Source organism: Corylus avellana, chromosome 3 (genome assembly GCF_965113065.1).
Source record: "Corylus avellana chromosome 3, dhCorAvel1.hap1.2, whole genome shotgun sequence".
NCBI classification, from domain to species: Eukaryota; Viridiplantae; Streptophyta; class Magnoliopsida; order Fagales; family Betulaceae; genus Corylus; species Corylus avellana.
In genome coordinates, this window is record NC_142492.1 from 18,997,117 (window position 1) to 19,024,748 (window position 27,632).

General features: G+C 41.1%; 1 protein-coding gene across 2 annotated transcripts in view; it reads left to right on the forward strand.

Moving 5' to 3' along the window:
* LOC132176164 (S-adenosyl-L-methionine-dependent methyltransferases superfamily protein) overlaps nucleotides 1-27,632 on the forward strand; it is a 49,106-nt gene that overhangs the window by 12,603 nt on the left and 8,871 nt on the right. Inside the window, exons 4-9 of one of the 2 annotated variants that reach the window (XM_088515061.1) lie at nucleotides 5,363-5,437; nucleotides 5,559-5,639; nucleotides 6,314-6,453; nucleotides 7,112-7,357; nucleotides 10,770-10,944; nucleotides 11,475-11,558. In XM_088515061.1, coding sequence (XP_088371187.1) covers nucleotides 5,363-5,437; nucleotides 5,559-5,639; nucleotides 6,314-6,453; nucleotides 7,112-7,357; nucleotides 10,770-10,944; nucleotides 11,475-11,558 — 801 coding nt within the window. The remainder of the gene's footprint in view (nucleotides 1-5,362; nucleotides 5,438-5,558; nucleotides 5,640-6,313; nucleotides 6,454-7,111; nucleotides 7,358-10,769; nucleotides 10,945-11,474; nucleotides 11,559-27,632) is intronic. The other variant, XM_088515062.1, reaches the window with a different exon arrangement.

Consider the following 27,632-nt stretch of genomic DNA (forward strand, 5'->3'; position numbering starts at 1 on the left):
AAAGTGCCTTCTAGAGTGGCATTTTTTGGGTGGACTGTGGCTTTCGGTAAACTTCTGACACATGACTATTTGCGAAAGCGGAAAATTGTGGTAGTGGAATGGTGTTGTATGTAGGGCTGTTAAGAGAGCAAGCCGCTCGCGAGTGAGCTCGGGCTCGGCTTACATAAGCTCGGCTCGTACTCGACTCGAATATTAAATGAAGCGTTTCGTAAACACGAATCCTGACTTGAATATTAAACGAAGCTAGCTCGGCTCGACTCGGCTAAGCTCGTGAGCAGTTCGTATAAGGCTCGAATTGGTAGTTATTCACATAATTCCTCACATAATTCCTCATATAATTCCTCATTCAAACCTCTCACATTCTTGGAATGTGAGAGGTTTGAATGAGAAGGATAAGAGGCTGAGGGTTAGAAATTTGCTTAGGAGTTGGAAGGCGGATGTAGTTTGTTTCCAAGAGACTAAAATGGATTTCATTTCGTTCAACTTTGTGAGGAGTTTATGGGGCTGCCTGTATGTGGAGTGGTGCTATGTCCCTTCCATTGGGGCTTCGGGGGGCATTTTACTCATGTGGGATAAAAGGGCCGTTGAGAAGGTAGATGTAGTGTTGGGGAATTATGTGGCGGCTTGTTCCTTTAAGAATGTTGATGATGGCTTTGCGTGGGCGTTTGCGGGAGTGTATGGTCCTAACAGAGTTTATTCTAGGCGTTTTCTTTGGGAGGAGTTGGCAGGGGTCATGAGTTGTTGGGACGTGCCATGGTGCATCGGCGGGGATTTCAATGTCACTCTCTATCCAAGTGAAAGATCGAGGGGAGCTCATTCACGAGTTGCGATGAGGGATTTCGGTGAGTTCATTTCGGAGCAAGGCCTCATGGACCTCCCCTTAGTTGGGGGGATCTCTACCTGGTCAAACAATAGCTCTTGGTCCAGGCTTGATCGCTTTCTTGTCTCTCCGGATTGGGAAGCCTGCCATCCAGATTTGCGTCAAAAGAGGTTGCTTCGGGTTTGCTCTGATCATGCTCCTATTATTTTGGACTGCAATTCTCACCCGGGAGGTAAAAGGCCTTTTAAATTTGAGAATATGTGGCTCAAAGTGGAGGGTTTTGTAGATAAAGTGCGTAGCTGGTGGGACTCGTATCATTTTCAGGGCACTCCAAGCTTCATTCTTTCTAAAAAGTTGCAAGCTCTTAAGTGGGATATTAAAAGATGGAATGATCAAGATTTCGGCAATGTGGGGGTTTGTATTAAGGCTCGTATGGAAGATCTTAAAGCTTTGGATAGGATGGAGGAAGAGAGAGGCTTATCAGCAGAAGAGATTGAGAGGAAAAGGGTGCTCGCTTCAGAGCTAGAATCTTCTCTTCTTCAAGAAGAAATCAGTTGGAGGCAAAAATCTAGGATCCGTTGGTTGAAAGAGGGCGACAAGTGTACGAAATTCTTCCATCGGGTAGCTAATGCCAACCGAAGACAGAATTATATTGAGTCTTTGAACATTCATGGCACTAGTACTTCTGATCAAGAGGCTATTAGTAATCATATCACTCACTTTTATGAGTCGCTCTTCACAGAGTCTCTTAGTTGGAGACCGAGGTTGGATAACCTCCATTTCGATAGGTTGGAGGTGAACGAGGCTTCTAGTCTGGAGGTTCCTTTCGAGGAAAGGGAGGTGTGGGAGGTGGTCCAAAAAATGGATAGGGATAAGGCTCCAGGCCCAGATGGCTTTTCTATGGCTTTCTTCCAGGATTGTTGGGAGGTGATCAAACTGGACATCATGGCTGTTTTTTTGGAGTTCCATGACCGAGGTAAATTCGAAAAAAGCCTCAACGCTACGTTTATTGCTCTTATTCCGAAGTCGCATGGGGCTTCCGATCTGAAGGATTTTCGCCCTATCAGCCTTGTGGGGGGGATCTATAAGATTATTGCGAAGGTCCTAGCCAATAGAATGAGGAGAGTCATGAATCAGGTGATCTCCAACCCTCAGAACGCTTTCGTCAAAGGAAGACATATTTTGGATTCGGTGCTTATAGCCAATGAATGCCTGGACAGCCGTATCAGATCTGGGGATCCCGGCCTCTTGTGTAAGTTGGATATGGAGAAGGCTTATGATCACATGAATTGGAAGTTCTTAATCTATTTGTTGAGGAGGTGTGGTTTTGGTGAGAAATGGTGTTCATGGATCAAGCATTGTATCTCGTCGGTGCGGTTTTCGGTGTTGATTAATGGCTCTTCCTCTGGGTTCTTTGGGAGTTCGCGTGGGGTGAGACAAGGAGATCCTCTTTCGCCTTTTTTGTTCATCTTGGTCATGGAGGCGTTCAGTAGGTTGATAAACGCTTCCATCAGTAGGGGTTTCATCAATGGCTTTTATGTGGGTACTAGAGAGCCTGAGCGGGTAATTGTTTCTCACCTTCTCTTTGCTGATGATACGCTGGTTTTTTGTGGGGCTACTCCTGTCCAAGTTAGATTTATTAAAGCCCTCCTTATAGGCTTCGAGGCGGTCTCAGGGTTAAAAGTTAACCGGGCCAAATCTGTCTTGGTCCCAGTTGGAGGCTCGGTGGTGACAGGGGAGCTGGCTGGTATCCTGGGTTGTGGCACTGGTTCTTTGCCCTTGAGGTATCTGGGTCTTCCTCTAGGGGCTTCGTTTAAGCTTTTGGCTATTTGGGATGATTTGTTGGAGAAGATTGCTAGAAGGTTGGCCCCTTGGAAGCGCTCGTATCTGTCCAAGGGGGCGAGACTCACTCTCATTAAGAGCACCTTATCCAATCTCCCCACCTATTTTATGTCTCTTTTCCCCATTCCGGCTTCTGTGGCGAATCGCATTGAGAAGATCCAACGGGATTTTTTATGGGGGGGCTTCAATGACGAGCTTAAGTTTCACTTGGTCAGTTGGAAAGAGGTTTGTTCTCCGCTTGATGAGGGTGGTTTAGGGATTCGGAGTTTGCGTCTTTTTAATCAAGCTCTTTTGGGGAAATGGTTATGGAGATTTGCAAATGAGGAAGAAGCTTGGTGGAGAAGTATTTTGGTGGCTAAGTATGGGGTGGATTGGGGCGGATGGTGTTCTAAAGTTCCTCGAGGAACGCATGGGGTGGGGTTATGGAAATACATTTGTAAGGGTTGGGGGCTGTTTCAGAGCCTCTTTAGATTGGTTCCTGGATTGGGGGTGAAAGTCAAGTTTTGGGTGGATACTTGGTGTGGTGAGATGTCCCTCAAGGAAGCTTTTCCCGGTCTTTTCAATATTGCTAGCAATAAGGATGCTTCCATAGCGGATATTCGGGAGTGCTCAAATGGTAGGGTCCACTGGAATGTCACTTTTACCCGTAGAATTCATGATTGGGAGGAGACGGTCTTAGCTTCCCTCTTCTCGCTCTTGTATTCGACCTCGATTCGTGGGGAAGGGAAGGATCGGATGTGGTGGACCCCTTCTAGAAAAGGAAAGTTTGAGGTTCGCTCTTTTTATAGGATGCTTGTCTCAAAAGAGTCCAATCATTTTCCTTGGAAAAGTATTTGGCGCACAAAGGCTCCTTCGAGAGTGGCCTTTTTTGCTTGGTCGGCCGCCCTTGGAAAATCTCTCACCTTGGATAATGTTCGAAAGAGAGGTATTGTGGTGATTAATCGTTGCTGTATGTGTAAAACGGATGGGGAGTCTGTGGATCATCTTTTTCTTCATTGTGGGGTAGCGCGCAAGCTGTGGGAGGTTATTTTCTCCCGCTTCAATTTGTGTTGGGTTATGCCTAGAAGTGTCAAGGATTTGTTTGCCAGTTGGTGGTCGGGTGGGAGATCTAGTTGTGCCGTGGTGTGGAAGATGGCTCCCCTTTGCCTTTTATGGTGCCTGTGGTTGGAGAGAAATGCGAGATGCTTCGAGGATTTGTCGAGGACTCTGGAGGACCTTGTTCATTTCTTTTTGTACACTCTTTTCTCTTGGACTGCAGGCTGGCTTGCTCCTATTGTGATTAATTTTCCTGATTTCCTCTCTATGTTCTCTTCTTCTCTCTCCCCTGCTTAGTCGCTCTCTTGTATACTCCCTGTGTACTTGGGTTGCGCCCCTCTGCGCTCTTTAATGCATTATTACTTATCAAAAAAAAAAAAAAAATAATTCCTCATATTAATATTAAAAATTAATGATTTTTTTTCTAATAGCATCATTTTATTATAAAATGATGCATATTCTCTTTCTTCGAAACCAAGTGCCTTACTGTATTGACTCGAACTCCATACTCCGCTAGCCAGACTAAGCAAATGCGCATATGCAAGCTGGCTTCTTAAGCCGTTTAAGAGTACTTGAGGTTTAAATTTATAATAAAAGAATAAATTAATAAATTAAATTAAATATAAGAGCTAGCTTGTGAACTGGCTCGGCTCGGCTCGACTTATTATGACCTTGTCCACGAGCTCGATTTTTTGGCTCGTCCTTAAGCTCGGCTCGAGTAAAATTTAAACAAGCCGAGCCCAAACAAGGGAAGCTCGTTCAAGCTCGGCTCGTTTATACCCATAGTTGTATGTGTAAGAAGAATGGGAAGTCTGTAGATCATTTGTTGATTCATTGTGAAGTGGCTACTCGGTTATGGAACTATGTTTTTACTTTATTTGGTATTGAGTGGGCCATGCCGCAACGGTTCATTGACTTGTTGTCTTGCTGGAATCAAGTGGGGGGTAGGGTTATATCTAAAGTCATTTGGAGGATGGTTCCTTCGTGTATCATGTGGTGTATTTGGCGGGAAAGGAATGCTCGAACGTTTGAGGATAAGGAGTGTTCGGTGGAAGCGATGAGGAAGAATATGATATCTATGCTACACTTGTGGGTGTTGGCTCATCATCGTACTGTGGTCCCGACTATAGATGAGTTTTTGAATATGTGCTCTTTGTATATTCCGTAGGGGTTTCTATTGTATATATCTTTTGCATTAGGGTTGCGCCCCTCTGCGCTTTTTTCAATAATATTTTCATTACTTATCAAAAAAAAAAAAAAAAGAAGAGTTAAACATGCCAAATAATCTTAGTAGTGGTGGCCATGGGCATAGTACTTGATGGCAGTGCTGGAACCTTAAATGCAAGTGGTTTCTTGCTTTTCCAAGAAGTTTACTGGGGTTTTGAGTATATTGGTGTTTTGAGCAGGAGAGGCTGGCATTATCAAAATTTGGAGTGGTCTGTACTATAGCATGGCCATATGTTTCTGTTGGTTGATTTTTCTTGAAATGCAATTAAACACTTCATTCTAGGGTTAGTTTTGTTTCTTCAATATATTGATGTTTTGCTTATTTTGCTCTCTATGTTTTAAATTGATTTCTGTATTTATTTATTTATTTATTTTTTTTGTGGGGGGGTGGTAATAAAATAGTCAACTCAACATTGATAAACTTTTGATTTCTTGCAGGTATTACCTGGCCTGCACATGATTTCAGTGAATAGCGTTCTTGCTCAGGGCATGAATATGAAGAAAAAACATGAAGTAGGTTACTGATTTATTCAGTTTCTTAATTGCGTTTTTCATTCTTTGACATTTATTCTCATTTTTAAACTTTGAATATGAGTCCTGGTTATATTATTAATGTAATTAACTTCGTTAACAGGTAGAAGTTCTTTCTGCTGTTGTTAGTTCAGTTGCTGACAGTGTAAGAGCATGTACCATAGTTGATGTTGGTGCTGGCCAGGTGTGCCCTCACTTTCTTCTGCTTCCATTTTATGTGCTAGAAAAGCTAAATCTGAGACTACTTGCAATGTCTACATATCATCCTTGTCTATTTGATTGTTCTTTTGCATCTTAGTCAACAAAAGAGCCATTTGCTAGCCATTGGACATATGTTCTTTTATATGTTGAAAGCATAAATCCTTTTGATCAAGTCTGTGTAAATTTATATGTATATGCATGTTTGGTTCGTTAAATGAGTTTTTACACTACGGATGAGAAGTATACTGCAAACAATCTATGCACAAATCTGAATAATGGACAGTAGATATAATGATTATCCATCTCATCGAGTCCTTGAGGCAAGCAAACATATTTGCATTGGCATTGATGTTGATGGTGTTAGCTTATTAGATAAAAAAAGGGGAAAGTGCACATACCTTTCTCAAACTATCACCTAATTGACAATGTTCTTTTAAACTTTCAATTATGACAATGTCTCCCTCCCCCCCTTATCAAAAATTGACATTGCAAAAATTGAAACATTGGGAGGGATAGTACAGAAAGGATGGTAGTTAGAGGAGGTTAAATGGAAACACATTGAGAGGGACATTGCAAAAAAGTAGTTCCCCCCCCTACCCCTTTTTTGTTTCCTTTACTTCCTGTATAACTGCATCTCTGATTATATTGTTCTTTTAGGGTTATCTTGCACAAGTGCTTTCCTTTCAGTACAAACACCCTGTAGTTGCGATTGATGCATGTTCTCATCATGGAAGGATCACAGATGCACGTGCAGAACGAATTAAGAAGCATTATGCAGCTCAGATGCGTAAATCTGAGTATGGGATGTGAACAACTTTTTGTTCTTTTGATTCCTTTTTTTGTTTTTTTGTTAAACTTGTTTTTTTTTTTGTTTTTTTTTTTTATTTTAAGATCTTTTACTTGTTGACATTGGGAAGTCTATGGTACCTTTCGGTAGTACCGGCCTCAGTGCATCTCTTTTGTTAAAGAAAGTGAAACTTCAGTTGATGTTTGCTACTGTGAATTTTTTGCCTTGATGAGCTAGTAATTTGGTTGAACAAACTATATTAAAAATGCAAAGCTATAAATATAAATCCGTGGTATTTTGTCGGCACAAAAGTGATAAATAATTTCTATCATTTTACTGATGATACAATTTATCCATCATAGGGTCTTGTTAAATATCAAGCAGGTTTTCAAATATTTTCTTTTGGCTTGATTGATGCACTGTATCTTGTTGACCGCAAAAGTAGTTTATATAGGCAGTGCCTATTATTTGTTTATGGAAGTAGTTAAGATGGCTACCTATGCTAGGTAGTCACATAGTCTACTGTTCTCTAGATGGTTATTGTTTGAAGGTACCCTAGTTGGTTGGCCATAGATATCTACTATGATGACTGGGATGTCCTTCTGCATGGCTTTCACTTCTTGACAACCTTTTTTTTTTGTTTTGTTTTTCTTAAACTTGTTTTTCAGATCAGAAAACTGGAGATTCAATGTGCCTAAGACAATCACTTGCCGTGTAATGTCCATTGACATGTTGAAAGCCTTGACCGGCGTGTCTCCTCATAAAGTTGATTCTGAGCAGCTTAGGTTATTCAAAGAAGATCACACAGAACCTGATGGAGAAAAGTTAGACTCTTCATGCAACATGCACAATGATATTTCCTTGGTACTTGCTGGGCTTCATGCTTGTGGAGATCTTTCGGCAACAATGCTAAAGTGAGTACCAAGGCATGTTTTAAATCTCATCCTTTTACATTTAAGTTCAATGCATTTGTTTTTTATTCCATGTTCCTAGATGTGGTGGAAGCTGCCTTCAATAAATTTGGGGATTGCAAATAAAAAATTAATAACTGTTAAAATCACTTTGCCTCTCAATCTGAGATTGATAAATGAAACGGATGATGAGATGCTATTTCAAAGAAAACCAGGTTTTTTTTAGAGGAAATTATGGAAGAACTTGGGGGGGGGGGGGGGGGGGGGGGCTCACAATATCTTTGTGCTTTTGCAACTAAATGCTGACAATATTACGTCTTAGTATTTCTTTTCAATTTGACCCCAGGTCACTTCATACATTGATGCACGTGCCAGTCCTATTTTCTCTCAAACATATGACAACAAGTCCAGTGATAAAAGCTGTCTGAAGAGAGAAAACAATAAATCACCATATTCATGACTATGAGAACCCATATCTTGTATGTTCCTTGTGTCCAAGATTAGTGTGCGCGTGAGGTAGTGGTTTGGACGAGGAAATTGTTGGTTTTGTTGTGTTGGTTGTGATGGGTTATTTGGATCTTTCTATGTTGAAGCCAAAGCGTTTGAGATTTGATCTGAAGCAGGGTTTTGAGGCATTCATTTGGCCAAAAGGAGCAGAGGAACATTTAGAGTGGTGATGTTGGGCAAGCCAAGCGGCCGTGCTTGAGGTTGACGGTGGAAGATTTGATTAGAGGAACTGAGCTGAAAGAGTTTTATAGATTGTTTAGCTCTGGGAGCACAGTATATGTAGCACAGAGGTGTGCGAATGGCAATGGAAGATTTTTGGAATTAGGTGAGTATGGCATAGGCGGGCGGAGAAGCTTTATAGTCATTCTGGATGGCAGAGAAGGGAGAGGCTGGGCTGGTTGTTCTGCGCAGTTGAGGAAGGTGGTAAACATTTTTGAGCCTTCTGGAAATGTTGGAAGCATGAATGAGAAAATCAATGGTGGTGTTCCATTGATGACTCAATTGGTGGAGGAGGGCAGGCGGTTGTATGCGGAGGCTCTGGTGGGGAAAGGACATGAGAGGAAATAGAAATTTTGAGCAGGGATAGTTTGGGTAATGAGGAGAATCGAACACTGAGGAAGAGGGATGGTTTTGGGAAGAAAGATCTTCTGGTGTTACCCAAAAATTCAGTTGGCGGAGTGGCTGAACTGATACCTATGATTGACAAGGAAAATTTCCTTCATTTCAAGGTTGTTAAAATAAATACTGCTTTCAATTAAAAGCTAAGTGGACAGATGTCTAAATAAATTGGAAGTGCATTCACGAGTTGAAAATATCTAAACACTCCCTTCTCTCTCCTGAAGCCTCCATTTTCGGCCAAGCTTGAGGAGGAGGGAAAATCTACTGGTTGCCCTCCTCCCCACTCTTTTTGCAACATCCAACATCTCTATGACCAAGGAAAACCTCTTGGTCATATCCTTCTGAGTTTCTCTCTTCTTGAGAGAACTCCTTTGCTTCTAGAATTTTTTCTAGATCTACCTATCGTCTTTGATGATTTACCCCCTCAAAAAACTGCAGCAGCAATGGATCGCCTCCCACCGCTTCCGGCATGCCATGGAACGTCTTCTCCATCGCTCCATTGGCCGGATCTGTGTAGGCTTGAAGAGTGGCTTTTTCAAAGTCCGATCTACTTTTCTCCATCAGCCCCAGCCAGACACGCGCCTATCCTCCACCTTCATCGGCATTCCAGCTCTCTGGCGAACTCCTCTGCGGCTCCTTTCGACCACCATGCGCTGGGGCGTGGTCCACACGCTCCAGCATGTGGATCTAACGCATCGGCACGTGGGTCCCACGCGCCGTGCAGTGGCCGCCGAATCCTCCCTCCGTTGCAGCTGTTGTGTTTTGAGTTTTTTTCTATTACTTTGTGCAACTTTCTGTAATTTTCTTTGGATTTGTTGCTTAGTTTTTATCCCGATCTGTTTGGTCTTCAGACTTTTTGTCTGTGGAGTGGATCTTTTTTCCTTTTATTTCTGGTTTCCTTTTGGAAATTTTTTTTCCATAGTTATTTCTCATCTAAATCTCCATGGCTTTTTAGGAAGCCTGTTTAGATGTTTGATAGGGGTTTTCGAACTCCCGATGGTAGTATCCATCACCAGTATGCGCCACGGCAAGGGTTTTCTCGGGCTGCATTTGCATCTTTCTTTTCCGTTTCTGATCTCATTCCTGTTTTTTGAGATCTGGCCGGTTGGGATTTCAGCTAGCTTGTTTGTTTTCTTTTCTGTTCTCCCTGTATTCCTCTTTGTTTGAATGAATGTTGGTTGTTACAAAAAAAAAAAAAAAAATTTGGAAGCGGGTCAATTTCAAGTTGGGCCCAAGAATGATACGGTAAAGGTTAAGCCCAAGTCAAAAGTTATGTGGCCCGTTGGAGGGGGCAAAAGGAGATGGACCCTTGCACTTTAAGAAGGGAAATGGCTTTTAACTGTAATAAGTTGAATGGGCTGGAAAGAAAAATAATTGTGGCAAAAAGGGATTTTAATGTTGGGTTGCGTAAATATTATTAGTGTGGAAGCCCTGAGCCCATTGAATGAGAAGGATAAAAGGTTGCGGATTAGAGGGCTTGGGCTGGAGGGCAGGCATTGTATGTTTATTAGAGATGACATTGGAGTGTATTTCTAGGGAGGTGATTTGTAGTTTATGGGGTTGCCAATAGGTGGAATGGACATATATGGGGTCTAGAGGGGCTTCAGGTGGAATTTTGTTAATGTGGGATAGGCGGATGGTGGAGAAGATTGAGGATTATATGGGGAATTTCTTTTCCTTTTTACCTGACAATTGATTCTTAAGATTTTCCTCTACATGTAACCATGATGCACAACCTTTACCACAGCGTTATGGTTACATGTGCCGAAGTAATTGCACTAGGGTCCACAATTTTTTCATCATGGAACAATGATTAAGTCTTTTTGTGTTGCATGCAAAAAATTCAATTAATCACTAATCTGAGCTGATTGGGCTGACAAAGCCTATCTAATTATATTGTTTTGCATCCTTGATGATGATATCTTTTCTTACTTTCCATCTGTATATCTTTAATTGGTGACAACCCCTACCCTTATGAGTTTCTTAATTCCTTATTCTATATCATTCATGCATCTTAACATTTAAATCTCATTTGGATGCATTTTATAGACATGGTGATTTGTAATGATAGCATTTTGTGCCATAAGGCATAACTAACCCTAAGAGCAATCCTACAGAACTTTCTTTTATGAGCATGTAATTCATCAAATTCACTTCTCCACTACATTCACACTGCACTAATTTCATTGAAAGTCTCCCTTGATTACCTTTTTTCGTGGTCATATTTGAGTATATTTTATTACTTTTCAGTGTCTAATAAAGAAGGAATGTTTTATCTTTTTTCGATCAGGACCTTTGTAGATTGCAAAGAAGTTAAAGCTATTGTCAGCATTGGCTGTTGTTACAACTTATTGTCTGAAGAAGGTGTGGACAATACTGAAAGTCAATGTGGATTTCCAATGAGTAGTGGTGTCAAGTCTGCTGGCTTTTCACTTGGAAAAAGTTCTCGTGATCTTGCTTGCCAGGTATATGCATATCTTGCTTTTCTTGTTTTGTTTCATTTACTAGCGTAAAATCAATAATTTGTGTGGGTTTATTTTTGTACCTTAAATCACCAAAATGAGAGAGAATAAAATTAATGAAGCAGAGAGATAAGTATTTATCTAGGTTCATTACGTGGGAAGAAAATAAGGAAATACCGGCATGAAATCAGGTGCACCTGGGATGATATGGTGCCTTTTCCTCTATGTTACCCCTTGAATTCTCATCTCCCCCTCAACAATTCGAAGTTACATGTCAAAGCTGTAGTTTGGCACTAGAGAGTGCACTTAACTTTCTTATTTCATAGATCCTGTTGTATCATTTTTTTATTCCTTGATATTTATGGTTGCGACGGTAACTGTTGTGATAGAGATTCTCAATGCCAATGGCAAGGTTTGTATTGCCAGATGTGGTAACTGTCCCCTTTGCTGTGAAATTATGTCTATTGATGCTCCTCTAAGTATTTATTTTTGCCATGTAAAGATAAACTCATGACCTTGCTTTATCTTATTAGAGTGCAGAGAGGTGGAGAAGTCTGGAAAAAGATGCTGGCGTTCATAATTTTGAGTTGCATTCTTTGCGTGCTGCTTTCCAGATGGTACACAATATTTACAATTTTGCTTTTTTGTTGGATTATTATTACTACTATTATTGTTATATACTAGTTGGTTTCCAGATGGTACACAATATTGTTGTTATTATTAATATTATTATTAGCATATACAATATCTTAATACTGAAAATCTAATGGGGTTTATAGAATCCTAGTTGTTTCTTATGCTGCGTGGCTTCCCTTGTATGTGTATGTGTGTGTGAACATGTGTCTATGTGTGGCTTGTGTGCGCACATGTGTGCAAGTGGATGTGTGTCTGTGTGAAAATCTTAGTGGTTTTGAGATTTTCTGGCGGTTCTATCTTATTGGAAGTTTTGTCATCTGAGTGGGCTCAGGATCTTTGTGTTTCTGAGGATATGTTGGATGTATCATCAAAATACCAACCTTGCAATCATACATGATGTCAGGATAACGGGAAAGGAATTCAGAATTCTTTTTATGAATTATTTTTATTGTTTCTTTCCAGTTTATAGATAAGTTGTTTGACATTTTAAATATTTCTTGCAAAAACTAACTCAAAATGGAAGAATTCGAGCACTTATGCTATTTGGATTTTCAAAACGGCACACATTCCAATAAGATGTCTGGCCAGCAGGCTTTGGTCTATGTAGCCAAATGATCGTTATTGCATTTTGGCTCCTGTATATCTTGGATAGTGGCCAATGTTATGCTTCTTATCATGTTGAGATTAGAAGATTTTTCATTTAAAACTCTTTAAGACACATTCTTCTAGTAGTAGTATGTTAAAATGGCATTTAAAATATTTAGCACGATCGTTTTTGTTAAAATGCTAGAAATAGTCTGGAAAAAAGCTTAGTTAAATATAGACTAATCATAGCCAAGGCCTTCACGATATAACATTTTCGATAATATCTTCACACCATTGTATCATTGTTCTCCATTGGGTACTGTCTTTTCTCAACAGTTAGTGTTGGCATGCCTACAAGCTGGATATACATTGTGTGGTCTAGTTCCTAACAGCTTAAGCTTTTAAGATTGAAGCCCTAATATTTTGTTCATATTGCTGTTGGTGAGGTCTTTGGTTCAAGTTTTTGTGACAGCTAGTTTATGTTAGTTTCTTCTGTCCTATGTGTATAAGTCTGCAGTTAGTTCATTGTCATTAGGCGAGCCTATAGTACACATGAGGGGGAGCAGTACTGTTGGTATCTTTATGAGTTTGATATACATTATTGGCTTACTTCCTAACAACTAAAGCTTTTTGGACAGACGGTTTGATGACAAATATGACTTTTGAATGTAAAACAGAATTGAAAGTCTCATCTCTTGATCATCTCTTCATCTCTTCATCCCTAAGTAGAATGGCTTAGGCTTTGTTCAGTTGAGGGTTGTTTATTAACTTTTCCATGTTAAGAATTCTGTCAATGAAACCCTTTTTTATTATTAGGAATAATTTTAATAGGATAAAAAGGAAAATAAGTGGACAACTGTCCACTGGGAGTACGTGAAAGTTATACAAAGTAGGCCCTATTTATGTACACCTTAAGTTTTGAATAATCAATAAATTCTTGAAAAATAAAGTCATGAAAAATGAAAGATGAAGAAAACTATAATCATAAAAGAAATTAAAGAAACAAGGAAAAATAAACACAAGAATGAGAGAGGGAAAAAGGAAGAGAAACAAAAGATTTAAGTGGTTAGGTCTACTACGACTTACATCCACTAGATAAAGCCTCAAGGGCTACATTTTGCTCTTATTCATTTGATGAAGTTTACAATACAAAAGGTCCCCGATTTATGGGGAGTGGAGAAAATACAAAATGGTAGGGGAGATCAAATCAAATCAGATTTGATTGTGAATACAATCAAATCTGATTATAGGAGATTACAATCAAATCTCTAAAATCAATTCCCATAATATATTCTAACAAAAGATAATTGTTAAAAGAGCTTGTTAGGCTTTTGTTACATAAATATTTTGGTTAGTTGGTGTACATGGGTATTTTGGTTAGTTTGATATATTTAGCAACCTATATATATTAAAATGTGAGTTAGGCTATGTTTGAGATTTCGAGCCTCCTTTTTCTCTCTAAAGCTTACATGCAAACTCTACAACATGGGCTCTAATGGGCCATAATCCTGTGCTATACAAAGAAACTTGTGACTCTGAAGCTAGAGATCACATCCCTTGATGAAGAGTGGTCCAAGGGAAAACTAATCTGGTGGATTCGATGGATAAATATGAGCATGGCTGCATAGACACTGTACATGGTGATAACGACGACTGGGAGAAGGGCTGATGGACGATCGTTGGAGGCCTCGAAAATGACCTTGGATGGCTAGATGAACCAGAGGCGCGGAGCCGTGGACGACTGGAGATAGAGATGGTCAGATGTAGTCTGCCAACGACAAGGTCTGACAGACTGCTGGAGAAACCATGCTGGCGACGGGCCAGCCAGAGGGGAAGGTGCCGACATTGGCAATGGACAACTGAAGGAGGCACCATATATGAGCCACAGACGGCTGGAGGCCAAAGGAAGCCGGAGAGCAGTAGAGAAACCAAGCTTGTTGAGAATGGCAGAAATCGGAGTTGTGCCATGGATGAGATTGTAGAGGAGGCGCGGCAAAGCTAAGCTGTTGATCGCCGGTGAAGGTCGGGTGGAGTTGATTCTGCCCCGTGGATCTAGTGACGAAGCAAGGTGAGATTCTTGTTCTCTGACTAGACACAGCAATTTTTCTTTTAACAAACTAGAAATCAAAGGGAAATCAAGAACCCAAAAAAAAAAAAGGGTTTTGTGACTGTGATTGAAGTTGATCCGAAATAAAAGAGAAGGAACAAAATAAAAATTGCAATCTAGGATTGAACAACTGGCTTTAGCCAGCTCTGATACCATGAAGAAAACTATAATCATGAAAGAAATTAAAGAAATAAAGGAAAAAATAAACACAAGAATGAGAGGGAAAAAGGAAGAGAAACAAAAGATTTATGTGGTTCGATCTACGACCTACATCCACAGGATAAAGTCTTAAGGGTTGCATTTTGCTCTTATTCATTTAATGAAGTTTACAATATAAAAGGTTTGGAGGTGGAGATAATACAAAATAGTAGGAGAGATCAAATCAAATCAAATTCAAGTATGAATACAATCAAATCTGCTTATAGGAGATTACAATCAATTACAATCAAATCTCTAAAATCGAATCACATAATATATTCTAACAAAAGATATTTGTTAAAAGAGATAGTCTAAACGTCCTTCTCCTGCATCCAACTTTAAAAAAATAACCATTGAATTTGTAGGGCCCACATTTTGGGACCTACAAATTCAATGGTTGACTTTTAAAAAAGTTGGATGGGAGAAGGATAGGAAAAGGACAGATAGCAGTTCTCTTGTTAGAATGGTTTATTAGGCTTTTGTTGGATGGATATTTTGGCTGGTGTATATGGGTATTCTGGTTAGTTTGATATATTCTGCAACCTATATAATAAAACGTGTGAGGTAGGCTACCTATAGATTACGACCACTTTGTTCTTTCTAGTGATTGCAGAATACCGAGTCATTGACCTAATACCTATGTTAGGAGGTCAATGGCATCAAGATCACTGTAATCAGTGGTGTGATGTCGTCTCCATTTGTTCCGTTGTAGTTAGTGGTTTTGACGTAACTAGCAGAACTGCGATAGTGGCTGCTGTGATTTAAGTGCTACCCTGTTTAGAAAAATCGCTTAAGGTGGTTGGTTGCTGTGAATGGTGGTCTCTGTAGTGGTCGATGCCGTCTTTGGTGTTCGGAGTTGAGTGTAGTGGTGTTTTGGTGATTTTAGTGACAATGGTGTTTGCTATGGATATTGTGTGGTTCAAAAATTGTGATCAACATATGACTCTTTCACTGTTATTGTAGTGGTCGCTGACATAGTCTGAGTATCGTTGGCAAGTTTTGGAGAAGAAGGTTGTTTGGTTTCAGATGCTCACTGTCCTTGATTCAAGATAAGGATATCCATTGTTCAATCCAATTTGTTTGTAATCCAGGAATAGAATATCAATGTTTCAGTTTGGGCCAAGTCCAGCCAATCTTCAGCATAGCCCAACCCATATCCACCAAGGTATAGGTTTGTGGTTTGGGTCGAGTCCAACCTATCTCCAGTCTAGCCCAGACAGAGATTGTCAGGCCAATTCACCGAGCTGGGTCAACCCGATTCCTTTATTGGGTCTCCTCGTATAGTTTCGGGTCAACCTGTTTCATCAACTCGACCCATTCCAATTCGACTCGTCGTGCAGGTTCGGTCACTTCCTGGTACGTTTCTTTTGATTTCAGCTGGTTCGAGCCCCTTTTTTGCGCCTTTTTCGGTTCATTTTTGGCATTTTTCGGCTGGTTCAGATCAGTTTAGAGTAGTTTTCAGCCGATGAAGGTGTATTTTGCCCGGTTTCTGTTCATTTACGCAAGTTCTTGGTTGTTTTTTCGCTTGGTTTGGGCTGTTTCTTTTGATATTTGGACTATTTCAGCACTGTCAGTGGGTTTCTCAGGTAGCTGTTGTCGTTATTTGCTGCTTGCATTGTCCTAGTTCGAGTTTTTTGGGATTAACTGTTGCTGTTGGTACAGTTCTTGATGGATTAGACATACATTATGGGCACTAAATCAGATTTGATCACTTCGGCTTCTATGGTTAATGCTCATATGACTTCTTTGAAAGTAAACGGGATTCTTGAAAGCGAAAGGCATGTATCATCACTTGACATTGGAGAAACCTTCGGACTTTAGTTTCGTTAACCTTTGGGACCAGGAAGATAATGAAATTTTCTCCCTTATGTTGGATAGTATCGAGCTGCATATTGTATCTTCTTGTATGCATCTTCTTATTGGCAAAGATATTTGGGATCAGCTCATGCAAATATACTCTGGTATAGAGGGAATATCATTGGGATTTATGAAGTGTGTAAACAATATTGGGCTTGAATAGGGGTATCGGAGTGTGGAAGAGTATTTCAACCAAATTGTCACAATATGTTAGGAGCGGAATATGCATCAACCTGAAATGTTACATGTGCATTCATGTTAATAAATGTTTAACCTCGAGGCACTACACAAGTCACGACCGGTACCGGATTGCATGGGTAGCATGGCAAGCACACCAAAGGACGGTTACGAGAAGGTGTGTGCTATCGGCCGGGTGGCCTTCACCTATGAAAGTTCCCAACCCGGTAGCTCTCTCCTGTGACGACAAGATGACTTAATGGCGAAACCTTGAGAGCTATTTTCAGTCACAATCACAGTCATGTATAAAATGATAAGGTAATTGTAACACGTAAAATTTTTAAAGAATGACATGTAAATGAATGAAACTTGGAATTAAAATATGAAAGGAAGTGCAATTTAAAATCATGTAAGTGGATGATTAATAAAATCCCCAACATTTTTCTAAAGGTTTATAATAAAATCTGTTGGGGCTTTTAGTGTTGTCCCCTTACCTGAATTTGATGATGGGTAGCGTTGGGTTGTCCTTCTACCTAAATAAATTGCAAGGATAAGCTTAGAGGAGTATTCTGGATTTCAAGTCTAAAATTAAATAAAGGTATCCTTAAAGATTAATCTTATAAGACATGAATTAATAAAAGGGATTAAATCGATTCTATGGTTCCAAGGGATATATAGTGCACATATATATATATATATATATATATATATCAAACCCAATAAAGATTGCATACACACATATACATATGCAAGTCCTATTCTCCTACTAGCCATTATAGGGAAGAAAAATCAAAAGCAACACTTTGATAGCAAAAGAGGTGAGGTTTACGGATTTATCAATGGGTGTAGAAAAATCGTCATGTATATACATTCAACCCCAAGAAATTCTCAATCTCTTCAAGAAGACAGAATGTCAAGAGAGTCGATTTCTTACCGTGAGAAACTGGTTAGATGATGCTGTGCTATAAGCTGCCATGGAAGAAGAAAGAAAGAACAGAAAAACAAAAGACAGTAAACGGACGGTGAGAATTGTGACACTGAGGAGAGAGGCGTGAAAGAAATGAAAAAACAAAGAAGAAAAGGAACATTACATAAATTTTTGGAAGAACCTACAACAACTTCTTTGCTGGGCTTGGTTATAGACCGGTGAGGAAGATGAAAGCTCAGGGTTTTCTTTTATTTTTCTAAATACACCAAAAGAGATAGAAAGATTCGTGTATCAATGGGATTGGCAAGTGGCTTCAAAAAGACTGAATGGGCTGAGCATGACATACATGTGTGGAAGGGAGAAAGAGAGGAAAGAACATTAGTCTTATTTCTTTCTTGGAGGCTATGTTGATTTTGATTTTAAATAGCAAATAAATAAAATAAACCTCCCCCTATATTCTAGAAGACTCTACATATTATTTAATTGGATAATGACCCCCACTAGCTGTCTCCTAGTCCTAATGGGTCTTGCTATATATATATATTAATAGCAAAATTCTTTATGATTCTATTTTGAATCTATAAAATTTATAGGATGTCACATCTTCCCCCCTTATTAAAATTCCGTCCTTGGAATTTGCTTAGTCTATATAAACGCACCATATTGCAACAGCAAGCATACACATAAAAATAAATAAATGTATCAGCTTTCGCATACCTTATATTCTAATAGTTCTCAGCGAATAGGGATGGGTATTTCTTGCGTATATCATCTTCTAATTCCCATGACGCTTCTTCAATTTCATGATTTCTCCACAGAATTTTTACTAGTGGAATGCATATACCAAGTTTCTTCGACGCATATCTGCATAGCTTTTCTGCCGATCTTGAGCTGCTGACAATTTTTGTCGGATTAATGCAACTTTATCTATGGTATCCTGCACGATATCTGGTCCTAAAATTCTCCGTTCACCTAACTCGTCCAAGTAAAGAGGGGAACGACATTTTCGTCCATACAAGGCTTCATATGTGGTCATCCCAATACTTGCTTGATAGCTGTTATTGTAGGCGAATTCCACCAAAGGAAGGTAGCGTGCTTAGCTAACACTGAAATCCAATACGCAGGCTCGTAACATGTCCTCTAATGTTTGGATGGTCCTCTCTGACTGTCTGTCTGTCTGAGGATGGTAGGCAGTGCTAAATTGCAATTTAGTCCCCATTGCTTCTTGTAAACTCTTCTAGAATCTTGACGTGAAACGAGAATCTCTATTCGACACTATCGATTCGGATATCCCATGTAACTGGAGAATTTTCTGTAGATACACTACCTTTCCGGGAAGATGTGCGAAATTTATATAGATCATAAGAGCCTTAAATACTTATTCTTGCAGAAGGAGTTGAACTTAAGACAGAGGCGTTGGCTGGAGCTAATAAAAGAATACAATTGCGTAATCAATTACCACCCCGGGAAAGTCAACGTGGTCGCACAGAAAGTCAAGAAGTGAAATAGCGTGCCTGAAAGCCTTACCCCATAATCTGAAGATGGACATTGAGAAGCTCGATATGGAGATTGTAATAGGAGAGGTGCAAGTGTTAATGACGAAACTCGAGATTAAACCCACACTACTGGAGGAGATCCGCATGGCCCAAGAAAAAGATGAGGAGATCATTCGAATAAAGGAGAGGGCCAGCAAAGGTTGGGCCCTGGGATTTTATGCCACATCAGATGGATTGTTCAGATACCACTAGAATAGAGTTTGTGTACCTAATAATGAGGAGATAAGGAAGCTAATATTGGAGGAAGCAGACTTCTCACCATACGCAGTACACCTTGGAGGCACTAAATGTATCGGGATCGTAAAGGGCGTTTTTGATGGAATGGAATGAAGCGGGATGTTGCTGAATTCGTAGAGCGGTGCTCGACATGTCAACAAGTCAAAGCGGAACATTAAAAACCTGCAGGACCATTGCAACCTTGTAGAGATACATGCATGGAAATGGGAAGAAATAGCCATGGACTTTTTAGTGGGGTTACCACGAAGTTAGGCTGGGTACGATCCAATATGGGTGATTATTTATAGGTTAACTAAAGCCGCTCATTTTATACCAATAAAGGTGAAATACTCATTGGAGAAGCTGACAGAATTGTATCTACAGGAAATTGTCTGGTTACATGGGGAACCTGAATTGATAGTGTCGGATAGAGATTCTCGTTTCACGTCAAGATTCTGGAAGAGTTTACAAGAAGCAATGGGGACTAAATTGCGATTTAGCACTGCCTACTATCCTCAGACAAACGGACAGTCAGAGAAGACCATCCAAACACTAGAGGACATGTTTTTTTTTTTTTGATAAGTAATGTTGTATATATCAAAAAAGGACATGTTACGAGCCGGCGTATTGGATTTTAGTGGTAGCTGGGCACACTACCTTTCTTTGGTGGAATTCGCCTACAATAACAGCTATCAAGCAAGTATTGGGATGGCCCCATATGAAGCCTTGTATGGACGAAAATGTCGTTCCCTGCTTTACTTGGATGAGCTCGGTGAACGGAGAATTTTAGGACCAGATATTGTGCAGGATACCATAGATAAAGTTCCATTAATCCGAATAAGATTGTCAGCAGCTTAAGATTGGCAGAAGAGCTATGCAGATATGCTTCGAAGAAACTTGGAATTTGCTGAAGGAGACGAGGTGTTTCTTAGAGTGGCACCAATGAAGGGAGTTACTAGATTTGGCAAGAAAGGAAGTTGAACCCCCGCTACATCGGACCGTTTGAAATTCTTGAGAGAGTAGGCTTCGTGGTCTATCGTATATAGCATTGCCTCCAGGACTTGCAAATATACATGATGTCTTCTATGTCTCTATGCTGGAAAAATACATCCCAGACCCTTCCCACATAATTACATATGAACCTCTGCAGGTACAAGGAGATATGGCATATGAAGAAATTCTGGTAAAATTGCTAGATTGCAAGGTCCAAGAGTTACGCACGAAAAGCATTCCACTAATAAAAGTTCTGTGGAGAAGTCATGAAATTGAAGAAGTGTCATGGGAATTAGAAGATGATATACGCAAGAAATACCGATCTCTATTTGCTGAGAACTATTAGAATATAAGGTATGCGGTAGCGGATAAATTTATTTATTTTTATGTGTATGCTTGCTGTTGCAATATGGTGCGTTTATATAGACTAAGCAAATTCCGAGGACGGAATTTTAATAAGGGGGGAGGATGTGACATCCTATAAATTCTATAGATTTAAAATAGAATCATAAAGAATTTTGCTATATATATATAGCAAGACTCATTAGACTAGGAGACAGCTAGTGGAGGGTCATTATCCAATTAAACAGTAGGTATAGTCTTCTAGAATATAGAGGGAGGTTTATGTTATTTATTTGCTATTTAAAATCAAAGTCAACGTAGCCTCCAAGAAAGAAATAAGACTAACGTGTCTTTCCTCTCTTTTTCCCCTTGACACATGTATGCCATTCTCAGCCCATTTAGTCTTTTTGAAGCCACTTGCCAATCACCTTAATACACGAATCTTTCTCTCTTTTGGTTTATTTAGAAAAATAAAAGAAAACTCATGAGCTTTCATCTTCCTCACCGTTCTGTAACCAAGCCAAGCAAGGAAGTTGTTGTAGGTTCTTCCAAAAATTTCTGTAATGTTCCTTTTCTTCTTTGTTTTTTCTTTTCTTTCACGCCTCTCTCCTTTGTATCACAATTCTCACCGTCCATTTACTGTCTTTTGTTTTTCTGTTCTTTCTTTCTTCTTCCATGGCAGCTCATAGCACAACATCATCTAACCAGTTTTTCAAGGTAAGAAATCGACTCTCTTGACATTCTGTCTTCTTGAAGAGATTGAGAATATTTTTATTGCTTGTTTTCTTGGGGTTGGATGTGTATACATGACTATTTTTCTTTACGCATTGATAAATCCGTAAACCTCTCGTCTTTTGCTATCGAAGTGTTTCTTTTCATTTTTCTTCCCTGTAATGGCTTGTAGAAGAATAGGACTTGCATATGTATATGTGTGTATGCAATATTTATTGGATTTGATGTATATCACGTAAGGTCAATGTGTGTATATATATATGTGTGTGTGTGTGCTCTCCTCTTTTTCTATCGAAGTGTTGCTTTCGATTTTTCTTCCCTGTAATGGCTTGTAGAAGAATACGACTTACATATGTATATGTGTGTATGCAATATTTATTGGATTTGATGTATATATCACGTAAGGTCAGTGTGTGTGTATATATATGTGTGTGTGTGTGCAGTATTTTTGGGATTTGATTTTATATATCACGTAAAGACTGTATATATATATATATATACAGATTTTATTTTATATATCACGTAAAGACTATATATATACGTAGTATTTTTGGATTCGACATGTATATGTTTTTGTAAGGGCTGTTAAACTGACTCATCAATCAAGCTAATATTCTATGCAAAGTGCAAAGAAGACCGGCAGACAGCATCCTTCCATAATCCACTTCTTCCAATAATTCACTTCGTCCAATAATCTACTGAAGGACCGTTGATTATGGCTCATCTCAAGGCATTATGCAGTATCTTTGAAAGCAATTTGTCTTAGATCAAGAAGTGATGGGGTTGTCTAGGGCCTGGACAGTGGAGTCTAAGGAGTTTGTGTTGATAGTGAAGGATGGAGATACGGTGCTGAAACTACAAGAGCGTTGCAGAGGTAAGTCACGCTGGATAAGGCTGGATTGGAAAGAAGCGGTGTGGCTAGTGAATATCTTTGACGAGTTGATGGCGGTTGAGGATTCAAGGGTATTTTGGGATGACTCTATTCGTAGTTTTCCACGTACGTTAGCCCAGAAATGTTTCAATAGGCACGGGAGCTTTCTGGTTTTAGAAGCGTTTGATGGTAGAGAGAGGCAAGGTAGAGTCATGGTGCCTGAAGGTTGGCACAGGAAGGGCTGGGACCAGCTTCAGTCAGAGTTGCGGATTGCTATTGACTTTGTTCAACCGTTCGTTGGGGAAGAGAGGAGGACAGTGACAGGGAAAAAGAGAAGGAGCTTTACAGAGGTCTTGCTTTCCTCATCGAAGCAGGTAGAGGAACCGTTTGGGTCTTATGCAGAACCGATTGCGAGAGTTCCCAAATGGCTATTAGGAGGAAAAGCAGGGATCAACAACTCTAGTGCTGACTGCCATGTTGGTCATGAGGTTCAGGTGGCTGCTCCGGCGAAGGGTCCGACGAGTAGGTTTGCGTTGATTAGTGGAGCCAGTTGTGGGATACTGCAGAAGAAGACTGCAAGTTACGAGGAGAAACTCTGTGAAGAGCATGCTGCTGGAAGGTTTGGTCAGGCCCGTCAGGGTTGCGTGTGTGCGGAAGAGAAGGAAAGGCTGAAGATTTCCCTGTTAAAGTTACAGGAGGAAATCATGATTTGTCTCGAAGGTATAGGAGCTAGGTGTACTTGTAGTTGTGGGTTTGGGTCTTGTGGGCCTAAAGATGAGAGGCCACTGGTGGCCCATTAGCCTAGTGGACCGTCTAAGATCCAGCCCTTGGTCCAATCCAAGAAGACGGCAGGTCAGAAGTCCAGTTTGGAGCAGGTCTCTGTGGTGGGATGTGGACCTAACAAGACTCTAAAATGGTATAGCAGGAAGGCAGTGGGTAAGGCGGGGGATGTGGGTGCTTCGTCGTCCAACTCTGGCCATCAACCACCTTCGATATTCATTTCTTCAGATTTTTCGGCTCTTTCTTGGTCGCCGGCAGAGGCGCTGACGAGGGTAATGCCGACAGGTTGCCGCAGGGAAAGGAGTTCTGGGCGCCGATAGAGTTGCTGTGCTCTCTCCAGCGACCGGAACAGTCGCACAAGCTCCGGCATCGACGAGGGTGTGCGACCCAGGCCTGGGTATTTGGGGTAAGGAGCCGATGACCCTCCCGGCAGGTGATCGTAGAGAAATTTCTACTAGTGCTGTTCTGTCGGAACCTGCTGGGGCTGGGGCTGCTGCCGGTGATCGTGCGAAGCTGAAGAAGCCGGTAATGGTGGGGCAGACGGTAATTTCGAAGGTAGGGGGGAAGTTTGGAAGGGAGTTTGACAAGGGGGAGGGAGGAGGCTCAGGCCATTTGATGAATATCAGGCTGGGTCAGCCGGCGAAGCTGTCGGGCAAGGAAGGGTGTGATCTGCAGGACGAGCTTCCTCCGGGTTTTGAAAGATGGGAGCTGCCGGACATGAGTCAGAAGATGACGGGAAAGGATTTGGGGGAGGGTAATAGTGCTGGACAGAAGATGCTTGTTTTGCAGGGGGAGATTCCTCTGGGTCTGAAGAAGTGGGATATGCTAGGAGTGGGGACTACGGTCAGCGCTTATGAAGAGAGTTTTTGTTCTTTGGGAGAAGATTATTTTGGGGGTAAGGATCACAGTTTGCAGGGTGAGTCGCCAGTTCCAGATTCTCTAGCTTTGGTTCCTTTTGAGGATCAGGAGCCTATTTCGGTGGAGTTTGTTACTCAATTCAGCAAATTTGTGGGTGTCTCTTGTGATGGTGAGGACGGGAAGTTGGCAGAGGCTATTGGGCTCATTATGGCTGATAATGAGGACAATGGTAAGGAAGTGGGAGAGGCGTTGAAAGAGGGGCTGGCCGTGGAAACACATACGTGAAGAAAAGGTAAGAGAGAGCTCATTAATGTTAATTCTTCCATTAATTATGAGGTGCACAGTGGAAGTGCTTTGAGGGACAGCAAAAAGGGGAGGGCTAATCGGTCTAATTAATGAAGCCGAAGATCCTTTCTTGGAATGTGAGGGGTTTGAATGTAAGGGATAAAAGGCTAAGGGTTAGAAATCTTCTTAGAAGTTGGAAGGTGGATATAGTGTGTTTTCAAGAGACAAAGGTGGACTTTGTCACAAACAATTCTGTGAGGAGTTTGTGGGGGTGCCCTTATGCGGATTGGTGCTATGTTCCTTCGAGAGGGGCCTCGGGTGGTATTTTGGTGTTATGGGATAGAAGAGTAGTTACGAAGGTTGAGGTGGCTTTGGGCAGTTTTGTGGCGGCTTACTCCTTTAGAAACGTCGATGATGGTTTTGTTTGGGCTTTTGCTGGGGTGTATGGCCCTAATAGAGACAACGTCAGGCGTCTACTATGGGAGGAATTGGTGGGTCTTATGAGTTGGTGGGATTTGCCTTGGTGTATAGGTGGGGATTTCAATGCTACTCTGTTTCCTAGTGAAAGATCCGGGGGGGCTTACTCTCGGTCGGCGATGAGGGATTTTGCAGATTTCATATCGGAGCAGGGTCTCATGGATTTCCCGCTAGTTGGGGGGGTTTCTACTTGGTCTAACAACCATTCCTGGTCACGGCTAGACCGATTCCTAGTCTCTCCGGAATGGGAAGCTCGTTACCCAAGTATGCGACAAAAAAGGTTGCTTCGGGTGTGCTCGGATCATGCACCTATTATTCTTGATTGTAGTTGCATTTTGGGAGGTAAAAGACCCTTCAAGTTCGAGAATATGTGCTTAAAGCGGAAGGTTTTGTGGACAAAGTTAGATGTTGGTGGGAGTCTTACCATTTCCATGGTACTCCGAGCTTTATTTTGGCAAAAAAGATGCAAGCACTCAAGGGGGATATTAAGAGATGGAATGATCAGGAATTTGGCAATGTGGGAGGGAGTATTAAGGCTCGTATGGATGATATAGAGGCTCTTGAGAGGGTGGAGGAAGAGAGAGGGTTATCTGCTGAAGAAATTGGGAGGAAAAGGTTGTTAGCCAGAGAATTGGAGACTTTTCTCTTACATGAGGAAATTAGTTGGAGGCAAAAATCCAGGATTCGTTGGTTGAAAGAGGGAGACAAATGCACGAAATTTTTCCATCAGATTGCTAACGCAAACAGAAGACATAATTCTATTGAGTCATTGACTGTGGGTAGTTCTATTACTTCAGATCAAGGGGTCATTAGCAATCACATTACCAGTTTCTACGAGTCTCTTTTTTCAGAGATCCTCAACTGGAGACCGAGACTAGATGATCTTGATTTTGATACACTGAATGTCGGTGAGGCCTCTAGGTTGGAAGCTCCTTTCGAGGAAAGGGAAGTGTGGGAGGTGGTGAAAGGTATGGACAGGGACAAAGCGCCAAGACCGGATGGCTTTTCTATGGCTTTTTTTCCAGGATTGCTGGGATGTGTTTAAGGTGGATATCATGGCGGTTTTTGCAGAGTTTCATGAGCGAGGTAAATTTGAAAAAAAGCCTTAATGCTACATTCATCTCCCTTATTCCGAAGATACATGGAGCTTCCGATGTTAAGGATTTTCGTCCGATTAGCCTTGTAGGAGGGACTTATAAGATTGTTGCAAAGGTCTTAGCTAATAGAATGAAGAAAGTGATGGATAGGGTCATCTCTAAACCCCAGAATGTTTTTGTTAAAGGTAGGCAAATTTTGGACTCAGTTCTCATTGCCAATGAATGCTTGGATAGCCGAATTAGATCCAGGGAACCTGGTTTAGTGTGCAAATTAGATATGGAAAAGGCCTATGATCATATGAATTGGAAGTTTCTACTTTACGTACTGAGAAGGTGCGGTTTTGGAGAGAAATGGTGTTCCTGGATTGAACATTGCATTTCGTCTGTGCGATTCTCGGTTTTGATCAATGGATCTTCTTCCGGATTCTTTGGTAGTTCAAGGGGAGTGAGGCAAGGAGACCCTCTTTCTCCTTTCGTGTTTGTTCTAGTCATGGAGGCGTTCAGTAGGATGATCAATGCCTCGATAAACAGGGGTCTCATTTCTGGCTTTTCTGTGGGAAGAAGAGAGTCGGATCGAGTTATTGTCTCTCACCTTCTATTTGCTGATGACACTTTGGTTTTTTGTGGGGCAGATCCTAATCAAGTTAGAAACATTGGTGCTTTACTTGTTTGCTTTGAAGCCGTTTCTGGATTAAAGGTGAATCTGGCTAAATCTGTCTTGGTCCCTGTTGGTAGTGTGGATAATACGAGCACTCTGGCTGGTATTCTTGGCTGCGGTTTTACTTCTATGCCTTTGAAGTACTTGGGTCTCCCTTTGGGGGCCCCGTTTAAGGTCAAGGCCAGTTGGGAGGACTTGATGGAGAAGTATGCCAGAAGGTTGGCTCCTTGGAAACGCTTGTATTTGTCCAAGGGGGGGAGGATTACTCTCATCAAGAGCACCTTATCCAATCTTCCCACTTATTTCTTGTCTCTGTTTCCTATTCCGGCTTCCGTGGCGAAGCGTATGGAGAAGATTCAACGAGATTTCTTATGGGTGGGATCAATGATGAGTTTAAGTTCCATCTGGTTAGTTGTAATAAGGTATGTTCTCCGATCTCTGAGGGTGGTTTAGGGATCCGGAATATGCGTTTGATGAATAAAGCTTTGTTGGGGAAATGGTTGTGGAGATTTGCTCATGAGAAAGAGGCTTGGTGGAGAAAGATTTTGGTGGCAAAGTATGGTGCCGTTTGGGGTGGTTGGCGTTCTAGGGTTCCCAGGGGTTCGCATGGGGTGGGATTATGGAAGTATATTAGTAGGGGGTGGAGGTCGTTTCATTGCCACATTAGATTGGTCCCTGGAGTTGGGTCCAATATCAGGTTTTGGGAGGATATCTGGTGCGGTGACATGTCTCTCAAAGATGCTTTTCTTGGTCTCTTCTCTATTGCCACCAACAAGGAAGCGTCTATTGCAGATAACAGGGAGTGTACAAATGGCTCTGTGCAGTGGAATGTTTCCTTCATCCGTAGGGTTCATGATTGGGAAGTGGAGATCTTGGCCTCTTTTTACACTCTCTTGTATTCGCACTTGATGCGTGGGGTAGGGGATGATCGGATGTGGTGGATCTCTTCTCGCAAAGGTAATTTTGAGGTTAGATCTTTTTACAGGATCCTTGCTTCTAAAGATCCCTCTCCTTTCCCTTGGAAGAGTTTATGGCGCACCAAGACTCCTTCGAAAGTGGCTTTTTTTGCTTGGACGGCCGTGCTTGGGAAGACTTTAACCTTGGATAATGTTCGGAAGAGAGGTATTGTTGTGATTAATCGTTGTTGCATGTGTGAATCGGATGGGGAGTCAGTTGACCATCTCTTTCTTCATTGTGGGGTTGCGCGTATTTTGTGGAATGCCGTTTTCTCTCGGTTTGGTTTGTGTTGGGTGATGCCTGGCAGTGTTAGGGGGTTGTATGACTCTTGGTGGTCGGGTGGCAAAGCCCGCAGTGCTGTTGTGTGGAAGATGGTTCCTC